This window comes from Takifugu rubripes, chromosome 9, assembly GCF_901000725.2.
Source record: "Takifugu rubripes chromosome 9, fTakRub1.2, whole genome shotgun sequence".
Taxonomy (NCBI): Eukaryota; Metazoa; Chordata; class Actinopteri; order Tetraodontiformes; family Tetraodontidae; genus Takifugu; species Takifugu rubripes.
Genome location: NC_042293.1, coordinates 11,838,956 through 11,862,400, shown reverse-complemented (window position 1 = coordinate 11,862,400; position 23,445 = coordinate 11,838,956). Strand labels below are relative to the sequence as shown.

At 43.6% G+C, this 23,445-nt stretch overlaps 2 protein-coding genes across 13 annotated transcripts in view; one reads left to right on the top strand and one right to left on the bottom strand.

Moving 5' to 3' along the window:
* srpk2 (SRSF protein kinase 2) overlaps nucleotides 1-19,479 on the top strand; it is a 36,664-nt gene extending 17,185 nt beyond the window's left edge. For 3 of the 12 annotated variants that reach the window (XM_029841436.1, XM_029841437.1, XM_029841442.1), the window contains 15 exons: nucleotides 5,600-5,751; nucleotides 6,354-6,462; nucleotides 7,204-7,291; nucleotides 7,565-7,652; nucleotides 7,753-7,859; nucleotides 8,418-8,583; nucleotides 9,706-9,746; nucleotides 10,602-10,926; nucleotides 11,873-12,808; nucleotides 13,413-13,513; nucleotides 13,852-13,959; nucleotides 14,064-14,133; nucleotides 15,027-15,119; nucleotides 15,402-15,494; nucleotides 17,436-19,479. In XM_029841436.1, coding sequence (XP_029697296.1) covers nucleotides 5,600-5,751; nucleotides 6,354-6,462; nucleotides 7,204-7,291; nucleotides 7,565-7,652; nucleotides 7,753-7,859; nucleotides 8,418-8,583; nucleotides 9,706-9,746; nucleotides 10,602-10,926; nucleotides 11,873-12,808; nucleotides 13,413-13,513; nucleotides 13,852-13,959; nucleotides 14,064-14,133; nucleotides 15,027-15,119; nucleotides 15,402-15,494; nucleotides 17,436-17,620 — 2,662 coding nt within the window. In that variant the 3' untranslated portion in view covers nucleotides 17,621-19,479. The remainder of the gene's footprint in view (nucleotides 1-5,599; nucleotides 5,752-6,353; nucleotides 6,463-7,203; nucleotides 7,292-7,564; nucleotides 7,653-7,752; nucleotides 7,860-8,417; nucleotides 8,584-9,705; nucleotides 9,747-10,601; nucleotides 10,927-11,872; nucleotides 12,809-13,412; nucleotides 13,514-13,851; nucleotides 13,960-14,063; nucleotides 14,134-15,026; nucleotides 15,120-15,401; nucleotides 15,495-17,435) is intronic. The other 9 variants (XR_003889504.1, XR_003889505.1, XM_029841444.1 and 6 more) reach the window with 9 other exon arrangements.
* On the bottom strand, nucleotides 19,194-22,716 carry adck2 (aarF domain containing kinase 2). Its single transcript, XM_029841445.1, has 9 exons — nucleotides 22,614-22,716; nucleotides 22,002-22,507; nucleotides 21,776-21,922; nucleotides 21,556-21,684; nucleotides 21,265-21,360; nucleotides 20,876-21,148; nucleotides 20,559-20,687; nucleotides 20,384-20,437; nucleotides 19,194-20,256 (listed from the first exon to the last, which is right to left on the bottom strand). Exons 2-9 carry the CDS (start codon nucleotides 22,182-22,184, stop codon nucleotides 20,116-20,118), a joined length of 1,152 nt encoding a protein of 383 aa, XP_029697305.1. The 5' UTR covers nucleotides 22,185-22,507; nucleotides 22,614-22,716; the 3' UTR covers nucleotides 19,194-20,115.
* Between the last annotated feature and the right edge of the window lie 729 nt (nucleotides 22,717-23,445).

Below are 23,445 nucleotides of genomic sequence, written 5' to 3'. Positions count from 1 at the left end.
TTTCTTTGGGTGCTTTAATTGGCTCTGAAGTAGGTCACTGATGTCGGCGCGTCTGATTATAGATTTCACTTTTTTTAATAAAGGAATGAAAATACCAAAATGCCGAGGGAGTTGTCTTTCAAAATTAGGCTCTTTGGGAAAGAGGAGGCTCTTACTCTACTCCTGTGTTTACATTTTCCAACCGCTGACAGGTTTTTTCATTCTTCTTATTTGCATTCCTACAGCTCATATAGCTAAAAAAATACACCAGGCTTGAGTTTGGGTTAGCAAAGACAATTATTATCCTCCTAACTGAGGCTCAACCTGAAACTAAAAATTGTTCTATTAAAATTTCAGCACTGAAAAGGTTGTTGTTGGGTTTTTTTTGCAAATTTTTAATAGACAGGATTCTGATATTGCTTCTCTTTTCTGGATCTAATTGCAGCATCTGTAAATTTGCCCGGTTAGAAGTCAGACCTGGATTGAGTGAACTTGTATTTTCAGCATGTTGCCTGAAACATTTGCAAATGTCTTCCTGAGGAGATCACACTCGCTGGGGCGGAGTGTGGGTAGTAGATATACTGTTATAACACAGTAACAGGCTTTGTGGCTCGCTGACATCATTGGAATGTATAACAACATGTGTAAATACACAATGCAGTGACTGCCGACATTATATGCGCCGTCCCTCTTGGTCTGCAGCCTCCTCATGTGACTTCCTCTCCCTGAAGGCGTTGACTCAGGCCCAAACATGACAATCCACCAGCCGTAGCGCGACAGCAGTTTCTGAACGTCGCTCCAAACCGACTGGTTTTGTGACCCGGCTCGTTTGGAGAGTCGCAGATGGGTGTCCGTCTGCTGCAGGTTTATTCCACGTCTGGCTGTTTTGGATTGGGTTAATTAGCCTTTGTTGTCTGTCAAATTCAAGCGTGTTTTCATCGCGCTTCTGCTCTGACACACTGTTGACTGTAGGTCCGGTCAATGCAGCGTAGCATGTGGGCTTGTATCTGCCGGCTGCCTGTGGGGAACTGCAGCGGCGCTCGATTCAGCCTCTATAGATCGGTGAGGTCGGAACCTTGTGGCACGAAGAGGCAGCAGGAGTATTTTTGTCTTTTGTTTTTTATCAGTGAGAGGCCATATTATTCAGGTTAAACCTGACAAACTGCATAAACCCCTACAACCCCAACCTGCTCTCAACAGGTTTAATCTTACTTTTACTGTAATTGTCTCCGTGTCTAAATGAGATAAGTTGTTAGCTCAATTGATGATAATACTTCTCGGATAACTTAGAAATTCTGTTATCTTTTATGGTTAAATGAAGAAAATCACAGGAAAAACACCAACACACACTGCCTGTGTCCTAGACTGTGGCTCACCAAATGACTGGTTTTGAATCATTAATAGATCTGCAAAAGTTTCTGATTACAGTAAAGAAATACTTAATTCCAAGTGAAGGTGGCGGTTTGCATCTCAGGTGTTATTGCAAACACATCGTCACCACTCCCACACTCTGTTTTCCATGTATTACAAGAGCAGCAGCAGGAGTAACAAGATGTGGGTCCAGATGATAACTAAAGAAATGAGGTAGTGCTTGTCCTTTCGTTTGTAAGGTCAAAACCACACTGACAACACCATTTTTTTCATATCTGCCTACAGGATGGCTTTTAAGAGCCTTTACACAGCAAGGTGCAAAAGGTTGATAAGAACCACTCTACACAGAACCAGTACCATGTTGGGTCTATACGCCCACATAAAGTGAATATATGAATAAGGGCCCTTTTATTTATAGCCTTAGTGTTTTGTTGCATCTGTAAGTTTCGACGGCCACGATCACAAGGAGAGGTCTTTGTTGATGTGAGTTGGAGGGTTTCAAGCTCTGACTGGACCTGTTGTTGCATTGTTCATCGTGTGGGTGGGTGGTGCTTCGCAGACCCGGAATGTGAGGTTTAATGCATGCAGGGCCTGCACAAACGCTGATGCGAGGAGACGTCCTAAAAACACAGGTGAGATTTTGTGTCTCCAGCACTCTGACTTCTGGAGAGGAGGAGAGAATGAGTCAGCTGTCCTCCCCACATGCGCCGAAATGGAGAGAATGAAATATTAACGATGAATCAATCAGAGTTGCATTCAACACCACCCGAATACTTAAGCAGAACCGAAGGACAGTGGCGCTGCGAAACCCACACCTCATCATGGAGAGTGGAGGGCGATGCTCTTGTTGCTAAGGAATACATTTTATTATTGGGGATGAGACGCTGGACTGGAGTAATCTGCTTCACAGTTGCATGAGCAGCTGCAGAAATCTGCAGTACAGCAGCGTTCTCTTATTATTCGGTGAGGAATCCACACTTGTGTGTTACCACTTTCCTATTTTTCTTTGTGTTTTGGTCCAAATCAGGTGACGTTAGTTAACGCAGGCGTTTCTCTAATAGCTTTTCCTCTAACTGCCTGTATAACATTGGTTTCTTCTGATGTTCTCAGCTCAGAGACCATCTACTCATTAAAAATGGGGCACGTATTGTATGACAAGGTTTCTCTCGGGCAAACAGGAATAAACAAGTGACTGTGTTTTGGGTTTTTTGCCGTCATGGGGGAACCATTGCAGTGAAAACAAAAACAAAATTATCTGTAAACGGAAATGAAACCTGAAATGGAGCTAAATACAAAAGGCTGTTAGCAATTTTACGTCACTAGATTTCTTTTCTTTTGTACTATTGGAAAAACAAAAAAATAATTAGAGGATTTATTAATTGGTGCCACAGTTTACTGTTATTGTTGAATAAAAATACAATTGAAGCGCATCTATTGCTGTAGTAATTTCCATTTTTAACAAACTCATTAATTTCTGACTGCGTGACAGTTTTAAGGATTTTCTTTGGCTGGCCTCTGACTGGCAGGACAATTATTTGGATTTCTTGATATATCCATTCAAAGCTAGAACTATTGATTATTGATTTTTGCGGGGTAATAACGGTGACAGGTTGTTTAGGTGAAATGATTAATGCCAGTCATCGTCCAAATAATTATAAAAATCTAGCAGTATTGCTTTGTTCTCTCTCATGGTAATCCACATCTAAGTGTTAACATTTAATCTTCTATGGTGTTTTTTTTTTAAGATGCAAACATGCAGTTAAATGATGGGAAAGTTAGAACATGTGAAGTAAAAATGAATCAATTAGAGCTGCAAGTCATGAGCCTGGATATTTGTAATGATCACGGACACAGAGTTGTATTTATATAAAAATGAATGCTTGTTTTGAACTAAATCTTCAATTTATTTTATGTCCACACACTCGGTGTTTTCACGGCAGCAGTTCAGAGGCGCGGCGCTGATCAGGCACAAGCGCGCCGAGTGCTCGGAGGAGGAATTTACTAGTGGAAAATCTTCGTCAAAGTTTACGATTGCTGAAGAATCCACTGATGAGCCGGTCCAGTTTCCGTCTTCTTCCCGTAGCATTGGCCTTTGCAGGGATTCCCATATTTTATCGAGTGAATGACACATTTGTGCTCTGCTGCCTGACAACAAAGACAAACTCCTTGAATGCACTTGTTTGAAATAATCATATTGTTAATATGAATCATTTCAGATGAAAATCATCACATTCTCAGAGCCAACATGCAGTAACCATACAAATAGACTAGGTGGTTGAATTAACAACACTGGTGTGACAGATGCCTTTGTGGGGTGTGAAAGTGGACATCATGCATTCAGATCCGTGCACCTCATCCACTGCTGTACACAGACAAGAAGTCTGGGCATGTCCACCTGACACACTGCAGTAGTTATTTACACCCTCAGATCACAGAGTCCTGTCTCAACTTGAGCTGGAGTAGTTTTAAATGTTTAAAAACCTGTGACCAGTACGTTTTATCCATGAAATAAAGGCTTTATATCAGTGACGTGGCCGTGCAGAGAGGTCTGTAACACATAGAAACTTTGTGAAAATATTTACCAATTAAAAATCCTGCTAAAACAGCAGCTTGTGTCTGTTTTATGTGGGTTTTTTTTTTTTTTTAAATCACATATATATTGCATAGGTCCCTCAAGTTTTGTCCCATTAGTGGCCTCTATGGTCAACTTGTTTCACTCCTGTTTTGGCTATTATGTTGTTTCCATGCTGGGAGGCACAGCGCAGCTCCTGCCACTGGACGAGTCGCTTCTTTGAAGGGGAAAAATACACTAATTATACAGCTTTCAGATCCTTGTGAAAAAAATAATAATTTCAGCAAAAACATCTGTTATCTGGGATTTAAACATTACTTTGTTGTCAAGCTTGTGTTGACTGTACATGGCAGCACTCTCATTTTAAGGTGAAATGATGTGCATTGTGTCTCGGTGTGGATCGACCTGTGTCGATGAAAATACACTTTACGCTCCGCTGTCTGTTTTTCTCCTGCAATGAAAATCTGTCTGTTCTCGTGATTGTCCACCTGCTTCTCCTTCTATAATCTCTATTTCCATTTTACCTCTGTGGGTCTAACCCCCCCAGTTTTACTTCCCCCACTGCTATTAGTGGTAATTTCAGCGTCCATCTCAGGTCTAAAAACTTGTGTGGGACTGCGTCTACATGCTGCTAATGGCACAAAAAGGCTGTGTAAAATCGTTGAGCCAATAGGTCTCATGCACAAGAGAACGTGACTGCTTTGGAAAAGAAGCAGCATCCTACTGCAAGGACACAACCTGCCCCCCCCCTCCCTCTCCCTCTCTCTGGATGCATGTGTGTGTTTCTGAGGTGTGAAATAGCAATCAGATCTCAATGCCATGCTCTCTCCCGTCCTTCGCCGCCGTATTGCAAGACCTGGAGCTGTTTGTGTGCATTTTTGGCCTTGCCGCCACATTAACACGTTGTGTCCTGGATTCCCCCATCCTCTTCCTCCTCCTCCTCGCTCTGCAGTTGCCATAGCAACGCACCGGGAGGCTCCGTCATGTGTCGGTGCCTGTGACCACAATTTTATAACAGCTCACAAGCGTCGGCTTTGTGCTTATTGCGTTGACGAATTCCGTCTTAATATAGATTTTGATCATGTTGCCAGGCTGTGAGGTGCTGATGAATAAGGAGCGTGTGTGTGGAGCTCTCTGCCCTTCGGCTTCGGCTCGTCGGTGAAACACCGACTGTCGCGTTGAGGTGAAGATGGAGTAAAATCAGTTTAGTCGGTGTCTGATTTAATTTTTTTTCTCCCCCAAATAATGTTTTATTTCACCCTTAAATGCATAAAGTCATCCAGCCATTTGTAGTTATTTTTTCTTTGTTTTTTCCCTCAGTGATTTTTGACCTTTAGTTTGGAAACCACAACTCCAAAGTTCCCATGAGCAGGGACCAAAATAGACTGTTTTAAAAATATTATTCCAGAAACCGCCGTGACAAATGAGCACTTTTTTGGGTAGTACAGTAGTTTGCCTCGCTTTTGGAGTTGCCACCACATCGAAATGTTCAGAAACATTAGTTGGGTTTTGCTACAGTAACACTGCTTTAATAACAGGCATGAAACACACACTCACACACACTCACACCTGTTCTGACTCAGCATTCAGAGTAAAATGATCAGGCTGTAAGGTGGATTTCCTGTTAAATGTTACCTGGCAGCGTACCTTACTGCCTGTGCCCTGCTGTCTTTCCAGGCCTGAGACCCAGCAGAAAGCCCCAGTGAGCGCACCTCCCCCCCCACCGCCCCCTCCGCCTCCCCCCGAGCCGGAAGGGCCCCCGGAGCCGGAGGAGGAGATCCTGGGCTCCGACGATGAGGAGCAAGAGGACCCAGCAGACTACTGCAAAGGTGAGACGGTGATGCCACAGAACCCTTCCATCCAAGGCTCTTCCCAGGGCCTTCTCTGCCACACCCAGCTCCAGAGTGACCCTCCAGTTTCTGCTCCTGTCTGCAAATTCCTCCTCTGTCCTCCCCCCGTCCTTATAGCCATCAAAATGACATGCATGATAGTCAGGACTCCAGCGGCTCAAGGTTATTTGCCGGACAACCAAGTCCTCTGCGGTAGATGTGCTGTGCGACCCATTTTCATTACACAGCTCCATTAACTACCACCCTCCAAGCCGTCACTCAGTGGGGCTTTTTCACAGGAGCCATATTGACATCAAATTGCAGGTAATCACAGTTGCAGCTAATGAAGCTATCATTAGCTTCACCTGCGATTGCTCTGCAATTTCTCAGAAAGGCTGCCATGATGGAGGTCTAAATTACAGTTCAGCCTGTTGATCTTTCCTTGGAAAGGATTTATTGGAGCAAACTACCTGCAGGAGTAGTTGTGCGTTCGTACAGCTGTTTTCATCCATTGACACACACCCCACACAGGTTTATGTTCACAGATGTGGCACTTTTTCTTTTCTTTATTTGAATAAACCTTTGTTCCCACTCTGTTTCAGGAGGATACCATCCAGTGAAGATCGGGGATTTGTTCAACGGGAGATACCATGTGATCAGGAAATTGGGGTGGGGCCACTTCTCCACCGTATGGCTATGCTGGGACATACAGTGAGTCAAGCACACACACACACACACACACACACACACACACACACAAATGTAAACAGAAAAAAAAGCTCCTCTTACACCTTCGACTTACTGAGTCACACACCCGACACGGCAACTGGACGCACCTTTACCTGTCAGTAGATGTCACCGTGACGGGGGCTGAAACCAACACCACCCTGCGCTGACACCAAAGACGTCTGTTTGCGCTGTGATGTTATTTCTGTGTTCCCATGGCAACGTGACGGTATCGCCAACGCAGCATCAACTTTCAGTGACTCCAACACAAACGTCTGAGGGGTTAATTACAGTAATGGTGCTCGTAAAGCAGGCGGCGGGCTCCCTTCGCCTGCGCATGCAGATGGGGCATCGTGGCGGCTGTCTTTCCTCCAAACATGTAAAATTTACACTAAAACTAAGAGAAATACTACCTCCACAAGTTTGTTTGGTGCTAAACATTGCCCATTATGATGATTTCAGTGATTTGTTGCCTGAATCAGCATTTTTTTTTCACCCCGCCTAACTGAGTTTTGAGCAGTTTGTTTATCAACAACACATTTAAATCATTATGTAATAGGTTCTATTACAAAATGATTTCATTAACTGCGTTGTTATTAGAGAATATTTTGCTTACGGAGTTTGAGTTACTTTTCTTACCACATTTGCGCTGTATTATGTGTGGTGGGGCTTTTACAAGGTAAATAATTGTCTCGAAAATAACCACACATTTCCGTGTTCTTGCAGAGTGAGAAACTTTGTGGCGATGAAAGTGGTGAAGAGCGCCCAACATTACACAGAGACGGCCCTGGATGAGATCAAACTGCTGCGATGTGTGAGGATATTCTCTTCATCTCTGCTGCTTTTGTTAAGACATGAAGCACAGTCATTTCTTTCACTGCTCAGCCCTGTCTTCCCTCACTTCAGGTCCCTCCATTTCCTTTGTACATTTCCTTTTATGCTGCCTCTCAATCAACCTTTTAGCCCCCCCTACCCCACCCCCTGATTCTTTCTTGCTCGATTACCACCAATTCTGCTCTCTGTCCTTCACCCTCTGTCCAGGTTTTCTGTCCCTTTTGCTTCATACCGTTGTCATCTTATATTTTAGGTGAGGGAGAGCGACCCCGGTGACCCTAACAAGGACATGGTCGTTCAGCTGATAGATGACTTCAAGATCTCTGGAGTCAATGGCATACGTATCCTGATCTTAATACCGTGTCTGGGTGTGTGTTTGTGTTGAGGGGGATTCAAGAGTGACAGAGATATGACAGTGTAAGACCTTGACTCGCCATCCAGATGTCTGTATGGTGTTTGAGGTGCTGGGTCATCACCTGCTAAAGTGGATTATTAAATCCAATTACCAAGGACTGCCACTGCCATGTGTCAAAAGCATTATCAGACAGGTAAGGACATAGAGACACACACACAGACACACACACACACACACACACACAGGCCAAAATAGTACAATTCACATCTTTTTCCATCTATTATTTAGTATGTGTGAATGTTTTATTCTGGTCTGTTTTCTTGTCTTGAGCTTTGCAGCATTTTGATTGAAATCAGTTGTTTTTCAATTTTAAAACACAAATTTCTAAAAAAAATAAAATCTATTACAGCGACTTCATTCAGTGTATTATCACAAAAGCAACCGTGAAATAACAGCACAAATGTTAGGGAACACAAGTCCTAGTTGGCACCAGCGGCTTTCTTTTCTTTGTGCACGTTTTCTCGGCGGACAATGCCTGAAGACAGGAAGGAGGGAGAGCAAATCCAGCCTTTGGTAAATGGCAAGAGATGGGCTAATTTGGCCCAGAGAGCGAAGATGCTTAATTGGAGGAAGGGGGCAAAAGTGACAGAGAGGATTTGTCAGGATTTTTGATGTTATGCCCCCCTACACGAGAAGTGGGAGCGTCATTTTTCAGGATTAAATTGTATCTACTGATTTGATTGCTGCACAGGTCCTGCAGGGTCTGGACTACCTCCACAGCAAATGTAAAATCATCCACACCGACATCAAGCCAGAGAACATCCTGATGTGCGTGGACGACGCCTTCGTGAGACGTATGGCCATGGAAGCCACCGAATGGCAGAAAGCTGGCGCTCCTCCTCCGTCTGGATCGGCAGGTAGATGCTCACAGCTGCGCGTCTTTTAAATGGAAATCAACATTATTCTGGAGGTCTGGTAGCTAATTTATTATTATATTTCCCTTTAACTATACTCAAACTTAAAGTTTTGACTGCACTAGATATATTCAAACATTCAGCACTCTCAGATGTGTTAAACTTGTCTCTAACTTCAGCTGCAAAACAGCACCATAAAACATCTTTTATGCACGTATCGTGCTTTTTATACACACAGAAGGTCAACAGCTTATTTTTCATGATTCAGGATTCCTAAGAAGTCCCCCCCCCCCCCCCCCCCCCACACACACACCTCTAATATTAAAGCGCCCATTAAAGAAGGGGACTTTCAAAGAAATTCCTTCCTCACTCTCTTTAAATTTTTTGTTACCAAATTCCTTCACTTGAAGGAGGCCTGCTTTTTAAATGCCAGCCTAACAAACTCCCGGTGAACCTTGTCCCCCTGCTGAACCTCCCAGGAGCTGTCAATTGCTTGCATCAGCCGAGAGAGCCTTTTTTTTTTTCAGCCCCAGGGCATCCAATTATATCGCTTACACTTCTATGCAATTAAAGTCGGGCACAAAACCATCAGCTGTCAAAACAGGAGGTCCACCAGTGACGGAACGTGAAGAGACTTTGCACCAGGGTGAAAATTAATTAGGAACTTAAAAATTCTGTTATTCTGCTTTGGCTCAAAACGAAGCTTCAGAGGAAAACCTCTTTTTCTGGGCTCAATTTGAATATTTTGCTTTCCAGCAACTGTGTAATATTCAGAACAAATGAGAAAAAATGTTTTATTTATCTGTTAAACTCGAAAAGAAAGCCTTCATAAATGACACACAACTGTTGTCAGTTTATTTTGAACACCACATTTATTGTCTGGAGAATATCAATATGCTCACTAATGATTTGGATATATTGTCCATAATTCAAAATTAGTTTTAAACTGTTTATTCACGGATGAGAATCCAGTTCTTTTAACTTGATGAACTACAGGCATGAGGAAAATAAACCATCATTGTGTGGTTTTTCTATGACTATATTGAACAAGGCTCGTGTGTGTGTGTTGAAGACGGGCGTAGGTCACGCTTAGAAACCTGACAGTTGTTTTTCTTTGTCTGTCAGTTAGCACAGCCCCCCAGCTCAAACCGGTGAGTACGACAGATGTGAGTATGAAACTAGAGCAACACACACTCACACACACACTGTAACACATGCCTCAATTCCACTTTTCATAAGTCCGCAGAAATTGTCGAACATATTCGCTGCAGTAGTTTAAAGGAGCAGGATTTCCATCTTTCCATCTTTCAAAGGCATCTCCTACACAGAACCTTGTTTTGTTTCTGACTTTGTCAGGACGTTGCTGAGAATTATGACAAGGCATTTTAGTTTTAGTAACGTCGGACGTTTGTGATCTGAAACGTTCGTAGCTGCAGCTTGGTGATAACTGACAACCTGGATGCTTAAAAGCTACTGACACTGGTTAATCAGATGGGGGTGGAGCAACAGACCTCTAAAGCTTCTAAAATGAGAAGATTGAGGCTGATTTAATATTGTCGGTGATATAAGTATTTGAAAAGAACATGATTCCTTAAAGTCTGCTGACATATCTGGGCCATTTTGATGATTTATAATGGAACATAAGCTAAGGTATTGATCTTGTCTATAGTCAGTATGTATATTATCAAGAATCTCTGTGAAAGGCTTAAAAATTTGATTCTATCCTTCCAGACCTTAGCTGATCTGTGTCATCATAACCGTCTGGGCGTGTTTTTAGAACAGATTTGATTGACAGCATGAGCAAACGATCCTAAAATTCTCTGCAAACATTTGTTTAAACATTGGTAATTCCCGTCGTGATCCAGCAGGAATTTCAGGGATTCTTTATTAAAACTGTTCAGTTTTAGTGTGAAGTAACATTTTGGTTGACTCAACATTATCACTTACACAACCTCATTCAAATAAGATTACAAATATTTGCTTTAATTGCATGTAATGACTGTCTTCCCCTTTGGTCCAAGGTGGGAAAGATATCCAAGAACAAGAAGAAGAAGCTGAAGAAGAAACAGAAGCGTCAGGCCGAGCTGCTGGAGAGACGGATGCTGGAAATTGAAGCTCTGGAGAGAGAAGCAGAGAAGCGAGAGGAAAGAGCCAAAGAGGAGGGAGAGAAGGAGGACAACGACACAGACCCGTCTTCAGTGGCGGTGCCGCCCTCGCCGCAGCAGCTGGGCCCCAGCATGGCTCCGGGAGAGAGCGACGAGGACGACGATGACGAGGAAGATGGAGAAGATGACGAAGAGGAGGGAGGAGAACTAGAGAGGCCCGTCAGATTGACCAATCACACCTGTGAGTCATGTGAGCAAAGTGGTGCAGCTCAGGCGATGGGATGGTTTTATTAATATCATATCAGTCGTATCCTGGTGGCTTACTTGACCTGCTGCTCTCTGGTGAATTATTATAACAAAATATCATGCACATTGACAAGCACGCACTTTTACAAGTGCAAATGTTTTACAATTCTGCGTGTCTTTAATTTTGATGTGAACACATTCCTATTATATCAAGTATTTCCCAAAATGTGATAAAATGCCACTAAACCCACAAATACAGTTAAACTATGAGCTTTCCTTCGCTATGTTAGCGCACACATGGGATGTTTGATTGTCGAAAATAGGTTAAATATTGTGGCGAGTGGAAAACACTGCTGTTACCCCGAATTATGTTTCCTCTTATTCAGTGTCTCAACATATAAAAAACACAGAAGAGCAAATCTGTGAGTGAGTCAGTGTGTACAGTAAATGCGGGTCTGTGCAGTCTGTCTGTGAATGAAAAGGAGGTGGCCTCGGCCCACGCTAGTCTCACTTGTGTTTGGGAGGTTTGGCTGTTCCGGAGAATAAGAAGCTGTCTCTCTCCGTCTCCCTCCTCCACCCTCTGTCTCATCACCTTCTATTTCCTTCATTCTCCCGTTCTGTCGCTTTCCTCCCTCTCCGCTCTGCAGTCTCTTATCATGCTCTCTTCCACCCGCCCACGCTGCCTTTGATTATGTCTCCTTCTCACCCACTTCCTCTCTATCCGGTTTTATCTTTTTTTTTGTGTGTTGGGAAAAGACGGATCAGCCTTAATTCAAGCACATACACCTATGGAATGGATGCATGCAAAATATATAATTTTGCTGTTTTAATGTCAATGCAAATTTAATGTCTTTTGTAGTGCACTGATGAAATATAGTCGGTTGTTATCTTAGTTATTAGTGTCATACATGTCTGTTTTCTGTGTCGTCCCACCATGACAGGTGCAGCATCTCCAGAGGAGGAGGGGCAGACACCCAACATCATCTGCAATGACCCCAATGAGGAGGGAGAGGAAGATGAGTTGGAAGAAGAGGAGGAGGAAGAAGAAGAAGAGGAGGAGCCAACGCCTACAAACGAAAAAGAGACCCCCATTCCCCCCACCACAAGGGAAGATAATGGAGAGCCAACCCAGGAGGAGGCAGAGGATGAAGACGTGGCAGAGGAAGATGAGGGAGATGAGGGAGAGGGATTAAACGGGGCTGATGAGGAGAATCAGGAAGAGAAGGACAAGGTAGAGGAGGAAGAGAAGGAGGCGGAGGAGGATAAAGAGGCTGAACAAGGGGAGACTGAGACAGAGGAGCCAAAGAGCAAAGCAGAGGAGGCAGAAAAGGAAACAAAGCAGCCAGAGGAAGATGAGGAAGAGGAGGAGGAGGATGACTATGATGATGATGAAGAAGATGAGGAGGATGAGGACACGACTGCAGACCTCCTCACTGACACCAACTTCTCCCCCATCAAATCCCACAACAATAAGAGCAATTCGGCCAAAACCAATGGACATGTTTTGTTGGGGTCTGAAGGACCGAAACAAAACCAGATAACGCCTCCTCCACCTTCACCCACCTCTGAGCCTCTCCACTGCCCCCTGGTGGAGTCTGAGCTCAGCTACACCGACAGGGAGAACTCTATCAGCTCCGGATACGAGATGTACAACGGCGAGCTGCCTGAACCTGGACTTACCAACGGCTCCAGTGACCGCCACCAGGTCACCATGCCATTTTTTCCCGACTTGCCCCTGGATCCTGAGCCAGAAAACCCTGTTTCTGTTACTGGGATAGCAGACTTGGGAGCTGGACCGTCGCCCAACAGCCCCTCTGCTGACCGCAGTCGCACGGTTTCATCCTCGAGTACCGGAGACACACCCAAAGGTAAAGAAGGTATGTATTGAGGGTAAAGTAGATGGAGATGCCGCCTTCGCTGTCTGTGTGAGGTCTGAGTCAGGCAAAACAAGTCTGCGTCTTTCCTGCATTTGAGGGACTGGAGTGGACATTTGCTTTTGTCCTTGTCCAGCTTCTATAGAGGTTTAACTGCTAAAAAATCCGGTGATTCACTGCGGCATGATTTATACCCCCTTTTCACCAATGTCACAATTAATAATATTTAATCTCAATATAATTTAGATTTTATCTAAAGTAAGAAAGAGAATCAGTGGTCCATGACTAACAAACTAAGTCTTTTCCTTTTTTTTTCTGCCAGCAGATACCGGTACCGGTAATTCTTTTTCTCATTACTACATTATATGCTCTCCAGATGTGTCCTTTGGGCACCATTAAGGATATACCAGCGCCATTACTAATCCACTCATAGATCCACATACGATTTATTGTGTGTAAGCTGTAGGGTCACCTCTAGGCTCGTGCCCCTTCAGGAAGGGTCAAGACTCAAAGGGAAGCAGAAACTATTATAGTATGGGTCGGGTTTCAGGTCTGGTACATTGGTAATATGTTTGCATTTGTAATTTTCCATTCTGTTCCCTCTCAGTTCGGGCCAGAGCAGCAGATCTCCTCATCAATCCGCTGGACCCTCGAAACGCAGAATCTATTCGAGTCAAAATCGCCGATCTCGGAAACGCCTGCTGGGTGGTAAGACAGACAGACAGACAGACAGACACCCACACACCCACCCACCCACCCACCTACTTTTTTGAAAGCCTCAGAGATTTTAAAAGTGCTGTTTGTGTGCAGAGGAGACATTTCTGGGCTTGATTAGGGGGATGCAGCTGAAGTTTGAAATCCATATATTTCACTTGAGCGCAAAAACCCAGCTGGGGAACGAAGGAAGCGTAGTGAATTGAAGTTATTTAGGCAACAGGGTGCAGAGCTGTCTCTTTTCTCACTTAATTAAAGAAAAACATAGCGTGTTGGCAGCTGCTGACGCTGACATAAGATATTTTGTGTTTTCTCTCCTTTTGCTTGGACAGCACAAGCACTTTACAGAAGACATCCAGACCAGGCAGTACCGCTCCATTGAAGTCCTGATCGGGGCTGGTTACAGCACCCCTGCAGACATCTGGAGTACCGCCTGCATGGTGAGGCAAACACACACATGCAGTATATACAGCACATTACGCATGGTTTCTCTTAAATTACCCACACATGCACTCAGTAACAACTTTTCCTTGATCCTTTTCAGGCTTTCGAGCTAGCTACTGGAGATTACTTGTTTGAACCCCACTCTGGGGAGGACTACTCCCGCGATGAGGGTGAGTATTTTAAACCTCTGTGACCTATGCACGCGTATTTACAATGGAGTCTTAAGAATAGAACGATCCGAACCTTATTCTGTTTGAAAGTAGACTGCAGAGGAATTGTTCTTTGCTACTGCATGTCCAGACAGAGGCCTAGATGTTAATTTGAAGATGGAACCCAGCGATGTGAAATGCTTAAAAGGAAACAGAAATACAAAGTTAAATGCCTGAAGTGTTGTTTCATCTGCAGAATGCATAGTCATGTAAACATTTGTCCAGGTGCAGTCAACTGTGGGCAAGCCTGGGTTTCAAAGACAGAAAAAGTAGTTAAAACTATAGTTCTCCCTCTCCCCAGTTCCTCCTGTCCACTGTCAACTGTAAATCCTGTTCTTTATTCTGCTGCTCTGCCTCCACTCATCCTCACCTCATTGTAGAATCCTGACTAGCACCTCTGTCATTCTCTTGAACATAACGTATTTGTAGCCAAACTCTCGTCTGCCGTGGCGTTCCATCCCTCTACATATAGTCAAACTTATTTCCTTAACACGGGTAATTAGGCAACTGTGTCAGAGATTTTGAGCTACCTTTATGGAGGTAAGATTAAAAAGGGATGTTTGTTTTCATGGTTGTCAGCTTTTCCATCCATCATTTTCAGGGCAGAACTGATCATTCATCAGCTCTGTTGTGGAGGCACAGCTCACTAACACTAATTTTTGATCCTGTCTTTGACTTCTATATTTCTCTGTTATCTCTTTTTACCTTTCACATTTCCGGACCCATCATACCTCTTTTTCTCCTGTGATTCTCTATATTCTATCTCTTTTGCATCTATGTTTTTCTTTTATTTGTGTCCTTTCCTCTTTCTCCTTATCCCTCCTCTTTCCCTGCCTCCTTCCCTCCCTTTATAGACCATATAGCCCACATCATAGAGCTGCTGGGCTGTATTCCGAGGCACTTTGCCCTCTCTGGAAAATATTCCCGGGAGTTCTTCAACAGAAGAGGTAGCGCTGGCGAGAGAGCTGGCGGGACTGAGACACACGGATTCCTAACACGGGCAAACATGGACACCAGCAGTCAGTCAGAACCTCAACCTAATTGGATGGATTTCTAGGAATTATTGTAATTGATCACTCCTGACTATCTGTCCATCTGTGAGTGTGTCCATGCAGCGCCCCGAGGCAGAAGTGTGTGTCAGTCCCAGAGCCAGTTGTGCTGATGTGTGTGTGCATGCTGTAATGCTAAACCGTGCCTGTCCCCTCTGTGATGTATGTGGTGGTGGGCAGACCACATCGCTCTGATCATGGAGCTCCTTGGGAAGGTACCACGCAAAGTTGTCGCTGCTGGGAAGTACAGCCGAGAGTTTTTCTCCAAGAAAGGTAAACAACACCGCGGTTAGAGTCTGGTTAGGTCGCACAAAAGGCCCAATGTAGAGCTAGCTGGAGTCTGGGGTTAGGGTTATAATCTCAGGTAAATTTTCAACCCGCATTAACAGCACTGCAGGGGCGGCGACGATGTATTCACGTAGTCTATGGACCTCATATCATGCACATAGTTATATCGAATTCAATCTGGAGATCTGACTCTGACACAGAGGACCTGTGCCAATATTTTATCTAACTTTTAAATAATCAAAAGGCATTTTGAGGCCGTAAAAACCGACCAAAAGTTAAAAACTCGGCAGCATCATTGCCCATCCCCAGTAACTTAAGCTTTCCAAAAACCATCTTTTTAATGAACATATAGTTAACCAACAAGGTTTTAGTCAGAAAGGTGATGCTAGTGTTTGAGCTTAGAGCCAAAACCTAGAATTCCATTACCGTAGGAGACCAAGAACCCACCATAACTCCGGAGTCTGTTCGATCTTTGACCCTGGTAAGTGTAAGAATCTGTCTGGTACAGTCTGATGCCCCTCTCATTTATTCCCTTTTTTGTGGATTCCCTTCCCTTTCTGCTCGTGTATTCTGTATAATCTGTCATGGGACCTGAATATTTTGCCTTTGATGATGTCTGTATCTGAGGTCTGAGTTTGCTCTCCGTGTCTCAGTGTTCTTCCCTTTTATCTGTTGGAGCTCTTTTAATCTGCACCGACTTTCGCTCTCTGTCTCTCTGGGCTTTGGGGCTGAGCAGCACGATTAGGATGCCTTCTCTTCTCGAGCAGATGTGGCTTTTATAGAGAATTTTAGATGGTGATCATTGCAAACATACGTCCATCTGTGAGCAGCCTCTCTATTAGTGCATGTATCTGTCTGGACTTCTTGCTGTTTCCATATGATAATATAAGGTATACCGATTTCCTACTCCATCTTGTGTGTTTCTAATCAGCACATTGGAGGTTACCATAGCAGCCATGGTTCAAAATGGATCTTTGGTCTAATTCCTCCATTGTGGTTTCCTGCTCTGTCACATCTGTGCTCCCAGCCAGTGATCCCCCACCCCTCATACATAATGAACACCTTCTTTTCTTCATGGCATTCTTTTACATCACACCTTTACTTTTTCATACGCGCCACGCCGTCTTTTGCCGTGACTTTTCAGCCAAATGCTCTTCAGACTTTCATTCCACCTGCAGTATTCCCCTCACTAAGTAGCACACGTTCAGAGACGGTGAGCTATTCAGGGGAAAACTGCAGGGGGGCCTGCAATAGCAGGGCCTTTTATGGCCTCTAATAAAGTTTCAGTTCACTCAAAAGAACAAAACAAATCACCTCTTCAGGAATCTAGCTATGCATGGACTTGTAAATCTTAGATCAGTTATGGGTTCAGCTGGTTAAAGCACATTTTCTTTTTAAAAAAAGTTGGTTTAAATATGGTGTATCAATAAATGCATTTAAATGGCTCTCGTATGTGACACATCATATGCTTTCAATGAGCAGACAACATTGTAAATAATGCTGGCCTTGCACAGAAAGTAACTAAGTAGTCCTTAAAAGTAAAGGACAATAAGGATGTTACAGAGGGAAGATCCATATCTGAAGCCCAGATTTGCATTGATGGTTAAATTGCATTGATGGTTAAATTAAAGGTTCAACAAATTCCATGAAAATAATCTCCTGACTTGGGCTTTTTAAAATGATTGTGTCTAAAGTATATTGAATATTTTAAAATTTAAACCTCTGATACAAGGTTCAGCAAGAATGATTTCAACATAAAATGTATCAATATATATTTATGACAAGCTAATTATTAGCACTTCAGTTTCAATAATTGCAGAATTTGTTGAATGAAAAATTAAAACGACCTGGATTTTGAGTGAACTGACCCTTTTCTGAACCAACCTCTGTCCTGTTGTTGACTCTCTCCTCTGTCGCCCCCTCCAGGCGAGTTACGGCACATCACCAAGCTCAAGCCCTGGTCCCTGTTTGACGTGTTGGTGGAGAAGTACGGCTGGTCACACGAAGACGCCGGCCACTTCACCCACTTCCTCCTGCCCATGTTGGAGATGGTGCCTGAGAAGAGGGCCACGGCCAGTGAATGCCTCAATCACCCCTGGATCAACTCGTAGCCCCAGTCACCAATCAGACGTCCTCTTTTTTTTTTAACCCCCCCCACAACAGTTAACTAATACATCATCCCTCAGTGGAAACCTGTGGAACAACAGAAGCTGGAGAACATTTAAGCTGGAGAAGATCTTTTTTTCGGATCGATTTCACACATCTGTTATATCGTTGATCGGTGTAGACGTCCTACGAAAGCTCTTCATCCCTCCCAAAAGGAATGTATCACCAAGGTAATGGAGACAACATGACATAGAAACTGTGTCTTCCAAAGCACCTCCAGAATTTAAAGACGAATGTTCTCCTGCTCTCTACCATCAGGATTCCAACAGGTCCCTGTTTTTCCCCTCTTTATTCCAAATTTTGGATCGATTGGTGGACCACTGACAGCTGCTGATCACCTCAGTGATGTGAGAATATATTTTATGATGATGAGCTCTCTCTCTTTTGGACTTTTGTAAAGCCGGGGGCCTCGAGAATGGTGCCAGATCCCCATTTATCTCCCTCCAACTGCGCCGCCCACCGTACTGTGTTGTGAATGAAGCACTCACAGCTCACTAGTAGTTCAAACCCCGACTGGTTGTCATCGTCTCCCCATCATTCCAGAATTACAGGGCAATCAATCCTCCAGGTGGCGCCACTCTGGTTTGTTACTGTTTGTTACTGACATAGACAATTGAGAAACCACGTAAACAATCACCATCAGAAGGACAGTTTGATCCATAAAGACTATTTTTAAAAAGCAACGAAGAATGGATGGATCCATTATTTATTTGTGCATTGAGCTGGTTTCTTTCCCCTTTTGCCACCTCTGTTGGATATACTGGCAGAACTCTGATGTGTTGAAGCTCCACCTGAGGAAGGTAACTGGTTTCTCATTTTTTCTGACATTCCTAAATCTTGATCTGTCATTCCTGCCTTCAAGGAAAAATTCTGTTGAGTCCTGCTGTGGCACATTTTACCCGACCTGATTGGTACTTTCCCCCATTTGATCCCTGATCTTCTCCAGGTTACGAAAGGTCACATGGAGGTTGCACTTGTCTTTGTAGATGTCCTTCAGGGATTTGGAATATTTGTACATAAAACTGAGATCTGGATGGACAACAATCATTCACAAGAACAAATAAAAAAAAGCTGGCATAACTTGACTTCCTCTTATAAATTGGAGTGGAGGAATGTTCCTACTGACTGTGCCACCTGGTGGTTAAATGAGAGTACTGCATTGCCACACACACATACACACACACAGACACACACACCACTGCTGCTGCTGCTCTCGGTGCCAACACAAGATGCTAGACAACATCACACTTAATTAATACTCCCGCCACATTTACAGACACACACTAATAACTCGCGTCATCATAGCTAGTCGAGTTGCCTATTTTTCGCAATAAATGATAAAAGATGAGTATAAGTAAATGGTGAGATATTTTTAAAAACTATTTAATGCATTTTAAAAAAGAAAAGAGAACAAACAACATTTTTTCCCCTCCTCTGGTTGTTGTGACCGTGACAGAATCTTGTCTTCTGCTGAGGTGATTGTGTTTGTCTATTAGAGCTGTTTTTATTTAATCTGTCATTACTTATTTAAAAGACTTTTTTTTTTTTTTTTTTACACATTGGTCACCTCTCCCCTCCCTCCTTACTTGAACAGTGCTGCTCTGTCTGGGCCCATGACGGCAATTTAAAAGAAAAAAAAAAAAACAGTTTTGCAATAAAGGGTATGTGATTATTATTTTTTCGCACCAAAATGTTTAAATTTCACTTTCAGCCATGCTGACTGTTCTTCCTGATGACATTGACAGAATCTCGTCTCTTGTCTGTTTTTGTTCATTGACAGATTTAATAAAACTAAATTAATAGATTCCTGGAGGGTTGATTGTTGTCTTCTTTAAAACCGGTTTAGTAAAACCTGATGATCACTGTGAAGCAAAGGAAATAAATATCTTTATTTTTTTATTGACTAGTCATAGATGTGTTCCCACTGTAACAGAAAGTTAAAAATCTCACATCACGGAACAACAAATGTTACAGTACATAACATGATTTAAACAAAGTTGGTGTATTTAAGAAAAAAGATGGGATTCATAAAAGCCATTCAAAGATCAATTGATATTTCAAAAATAGATCCACTTTGTGTTCAGCCTTAGAAACTCACTAAAGAGACTAATTGTTTCCTCCAATGTGTGCTGTTATTCATCGAAGCTGGTCAAAGATGTCTTGAAGTGAATTGTAGAAATTTTGATAAAAGTGACAAGAAAACTAAAGACCAACTATGATGAAAGTGGAATAAAACCTGACATAAAACTCAATGAGGTATATTTGACATCAGCACTGCTATAATATAGTGTTGATGACGATGAGGTCTTGCGTCATAAGCCTGAGGAGGACCTATCAACACGACTTGAAAAGATTGTGGTATGTAAACAGGAAATGGCATTGAATGTGTGTGTGTGTGTGTGTGTGTGTGTGTGTGTGTGTGTGTGTGTGTGTGTGAGCGTCAGTGGTGCAAGGCACAGTTTTTTAACAGGATCGGTTTGGCCAGATGGAGTATATCCAAATTTGGATCGAGGGATCTGCCCAGGCCCTCCAGCACCATGATGGCAAACACAATGGAGGCAAAATTACTCTCCAGCTTCACCTACGGACACAAACATCAACAGTGTCAATAAGGCTTCCAATGTTAGCATAATCGTGTGAAGGCGTCGGGTTGAAAAGAGTCAAAGTGGTCTCACTGACATGGTTTCTAAAGAAATGCTCTATCCTACCTTGTGTTTGATGACTAGTCCAAAAACTCTGGACAACAGGTCGCCCACTTGGATCTTTGAAACACAAAATCACAGTCAGGCGCTTTTCACATGCAGTGATCATTCACAAATACTTATAGACCAGCCAATAATAATAATAGAGAGAAATTAAGATGGCACACAACTTCTTCAGTACCTTCCCCAAAGACACTGTGTTTCGCAGGGCGTGATCCACCAGCTCGGCCATCTCCTTCTTAAATTGTGGGATGTCTTGACACTCGTGAGCCCGAGCATGATGCAAGAGCAGCTCTGCCACTCGCTCACCCTGAAGAAAGCCAATCACGAGAGAACTTTACAAGACAGGGCCACGATATCCCTACGTAAGGAAAATGCCTGCATGTTTTCTACTTTCCCTTAAAATAAATTGTAATAAAACGACCAAGAAAATTGTTTCCCGTGTAAAATACATTAAAACTTCTATTACAGAGGGTTATTTGTTCTGGCTCTTATTACCTGACACTGCACCACAGCTATAAAAACAGCCTTCAGGTTAGCCAGATCATGTTCGCTGAGCTGGGCAACAATGCCGGCATCCAACAGCACCAACTGGAGAGGGCAAGAGTCCGGCCTGACGCTGACCACCACTGTGTCCCACAGGTCTGTCAGGGTGGTCTTACCACGGGCTGAGACATCAACGCTGTCTCCGGAATCCTGAGGTTTCCCCAAAGTCTGAATGAGAATATTCCCGGGATGGAGATCTCCGTGGACAAAGTTGTCTACAAAAACCTGAAACGGCAAACAAAAAAAATGACGGTGTGATGGAGGATTTGACGAAGCACTCGAGCATTGCCACAGAGAGTAGCAATCATCATAAATTATAAAAAAGAAGAGGGAAGCCTCACCATCTTAAGTATGGCCTCCACACCCATTCTCGCTATTCTCTGCTTCACCTCCTTAGGCATCTCCGAGCACAGGTAATTGGATATGGGCTCACTCTCCTGGGACAAACGAGACACATAAACTTATCAATCCAACTGAAAACAGTCTGTTTCCAACGGAAGACATTTTTATTTTTTTTATCTTGCAATTTTGGATACAGATACATAAATACTAATTGCTGTGCAGAGAGAAAACTCTATTTTAAAAGCATTTGATAAGTGTAATTCATATTGAACCCTCGCATCAGCACTCACTTCAAATGTTTCCACTAAAACAGTCCTGGTGACAAATGGATGCAATGGCTTTGGGAACTTGACATAACCCACGTTGCGGAAATTTTCCCGGAACCGCTCGATGTTCCGGGCTTCGAAACGGAGATCAATCTGAAATAAAGCGTTCATTTAATAAACGAGGAGAGAAAATGATGGGGGAAGAAAACCTTAATTTTAAAATTGAATGTGTGATTATTCCAACCTGCTTGGTCATGAGTTTCTCAAACTCATCTACAATCTCACAAAGACTGAGCCACTTCAGTCCGGGCAGGCAGTGCAGGAGCCAACTGCCCATCTTCATTAGCAGTAGGTCCATCTCCACCTGCCTCTTCACACCTGGATGGATCACCTGTATTCCCGAGGAAATGACATAAACATCAGTATATGCCTTATTCATGACGCTGTGTTACAAGTGTTTCTAAACCCACCTTAATAGCCACAGGTATCAGATGGCTTTTCTCTGCGCTCTGCTCCTTAGATGCCATTTTTGGGGATTTTTGTCCTTCTAAGACATCCTCCTCCTTCCTCCTTTTCCAGAACTGCCACAAGGAACGAGGTGTGACCCCCAGACCAGGGATCTCCCAGGCTTCCAGCAAGTCCTCTTTGTCCATTTCTTTCAACAGTAACTGGAATGCTGGGTCCTCTATCTGATCTGCTTTGGCCCAGCCCCTGTACACCTGTGCCACACATCCCGAACCCACCGGCTCTTTACTGTCAAACACAAAAACCCTCCTCCAGCCTTCTCCGAATGCCCTCTGCAAACACTGCTTGGTGTGGGACCAAGAGTGAGGGCGAACCTTCACATGGAGCCGAGAGAAGCGGTCACAAAAAGCAGGGGAGAAGATGTCCCGCCTGGTGCTGGCCCACTGGCCCAATTTGATGAAAGTAGGCCCGGATGTTTCAGTCACCCACAGCAGAGCATCAAGCCAGCATCCTGCCCAGCGTGAGGACAACAGAAGCAAAGGGGAGAGGAGGAGAAGGGGACCAAATTTGAGCAACAACACCAACGCTCGCAGTGTGAGGCGCAGCAGAAAAACAACCTTGTGCACTTGGACCTTGGCTAGAGATTTCCTCCCAGGCGTACGGACTAGAGCGCCAACTTCCTGACACCTGGCTACTAAAGATGTTGCATTCGCAGCCCCCAAACACAGGAGCGTAACCTTGGACGTGTGGGTTAAAATCTGCCGTCCTTTTCCAACATAAGACCCGGAGTTTTGGAGGAGTCGGAATCTTGTGAAGACACCTGCTTTCTGGAAAGAATGCCTCAGATTGTAGAGGACTGTTCTTGCACCGAAGGCCATCATCATCATCATCATCATCATCAGATGGCTTTTTGCCTACACCGCATGGATATGATCGGACCAATCACTGTTTGAGGAAAACATACACACAAAAAAGGCAGTCTTAAAATGCACGTCCAGCACTTAAAAGCAAATATAGAAATATGTTGCAGAGCAGTTACAAGTGGTCACTTGTCGAAACATCTTATTTGCCAGACAAACGGGTTTTTAACAGAAAATGCCAATGCAAAGTACAAATACTGCACCTTTAATATGTATTTGAGTAAATGTGCCGCGTTTAATTCCATTACTGATCATCAGGGAAGAATGATCCAGAGCTCCGGATGTGGTCGCCACATAACTATAACAGTTTTGCCTGAGAAACGCACAGATGTAGCTAACATCGGAATATTGTCTCCTCCCAGGCTGTTTCCTACTTGATTTTCCTTTGAGGCAGTCAGAGCTGTGTATGTTTCTGCTTAAATAGGAGGGTGAAACTGCCAAATTTCTCACTCACGAAAAGTAAAGTACGTGACCGAAATGCCCGATTCAAGCGGCGTTACCCTAGCAGCAGATCAAGACCAAAACATCC

Coding starts and splice junctions, on each gene's coding strand:
- adck2 (XM_029841445.1), bottom strand. CDS start 22,184: ATGGACAAAGAGGACTTGCTGGAAGCCTGGGAGATCCCTGGTCTGGGG. Junction 21,923..22,001: donor TGATACCTGTGGCTATTAAG/GTGGGTTTAGAA, acceptor TCGGGAATACAG/GTGATCCATCCAGGTGTGAA. Junction 20,688..20,875: donor TAGCTGTGGTGCAGTGTCAG/GTAATAAGAGCC, acceptor GGCTTTCTTCAG/GGTGAGCGAGTGGCAGAGCT.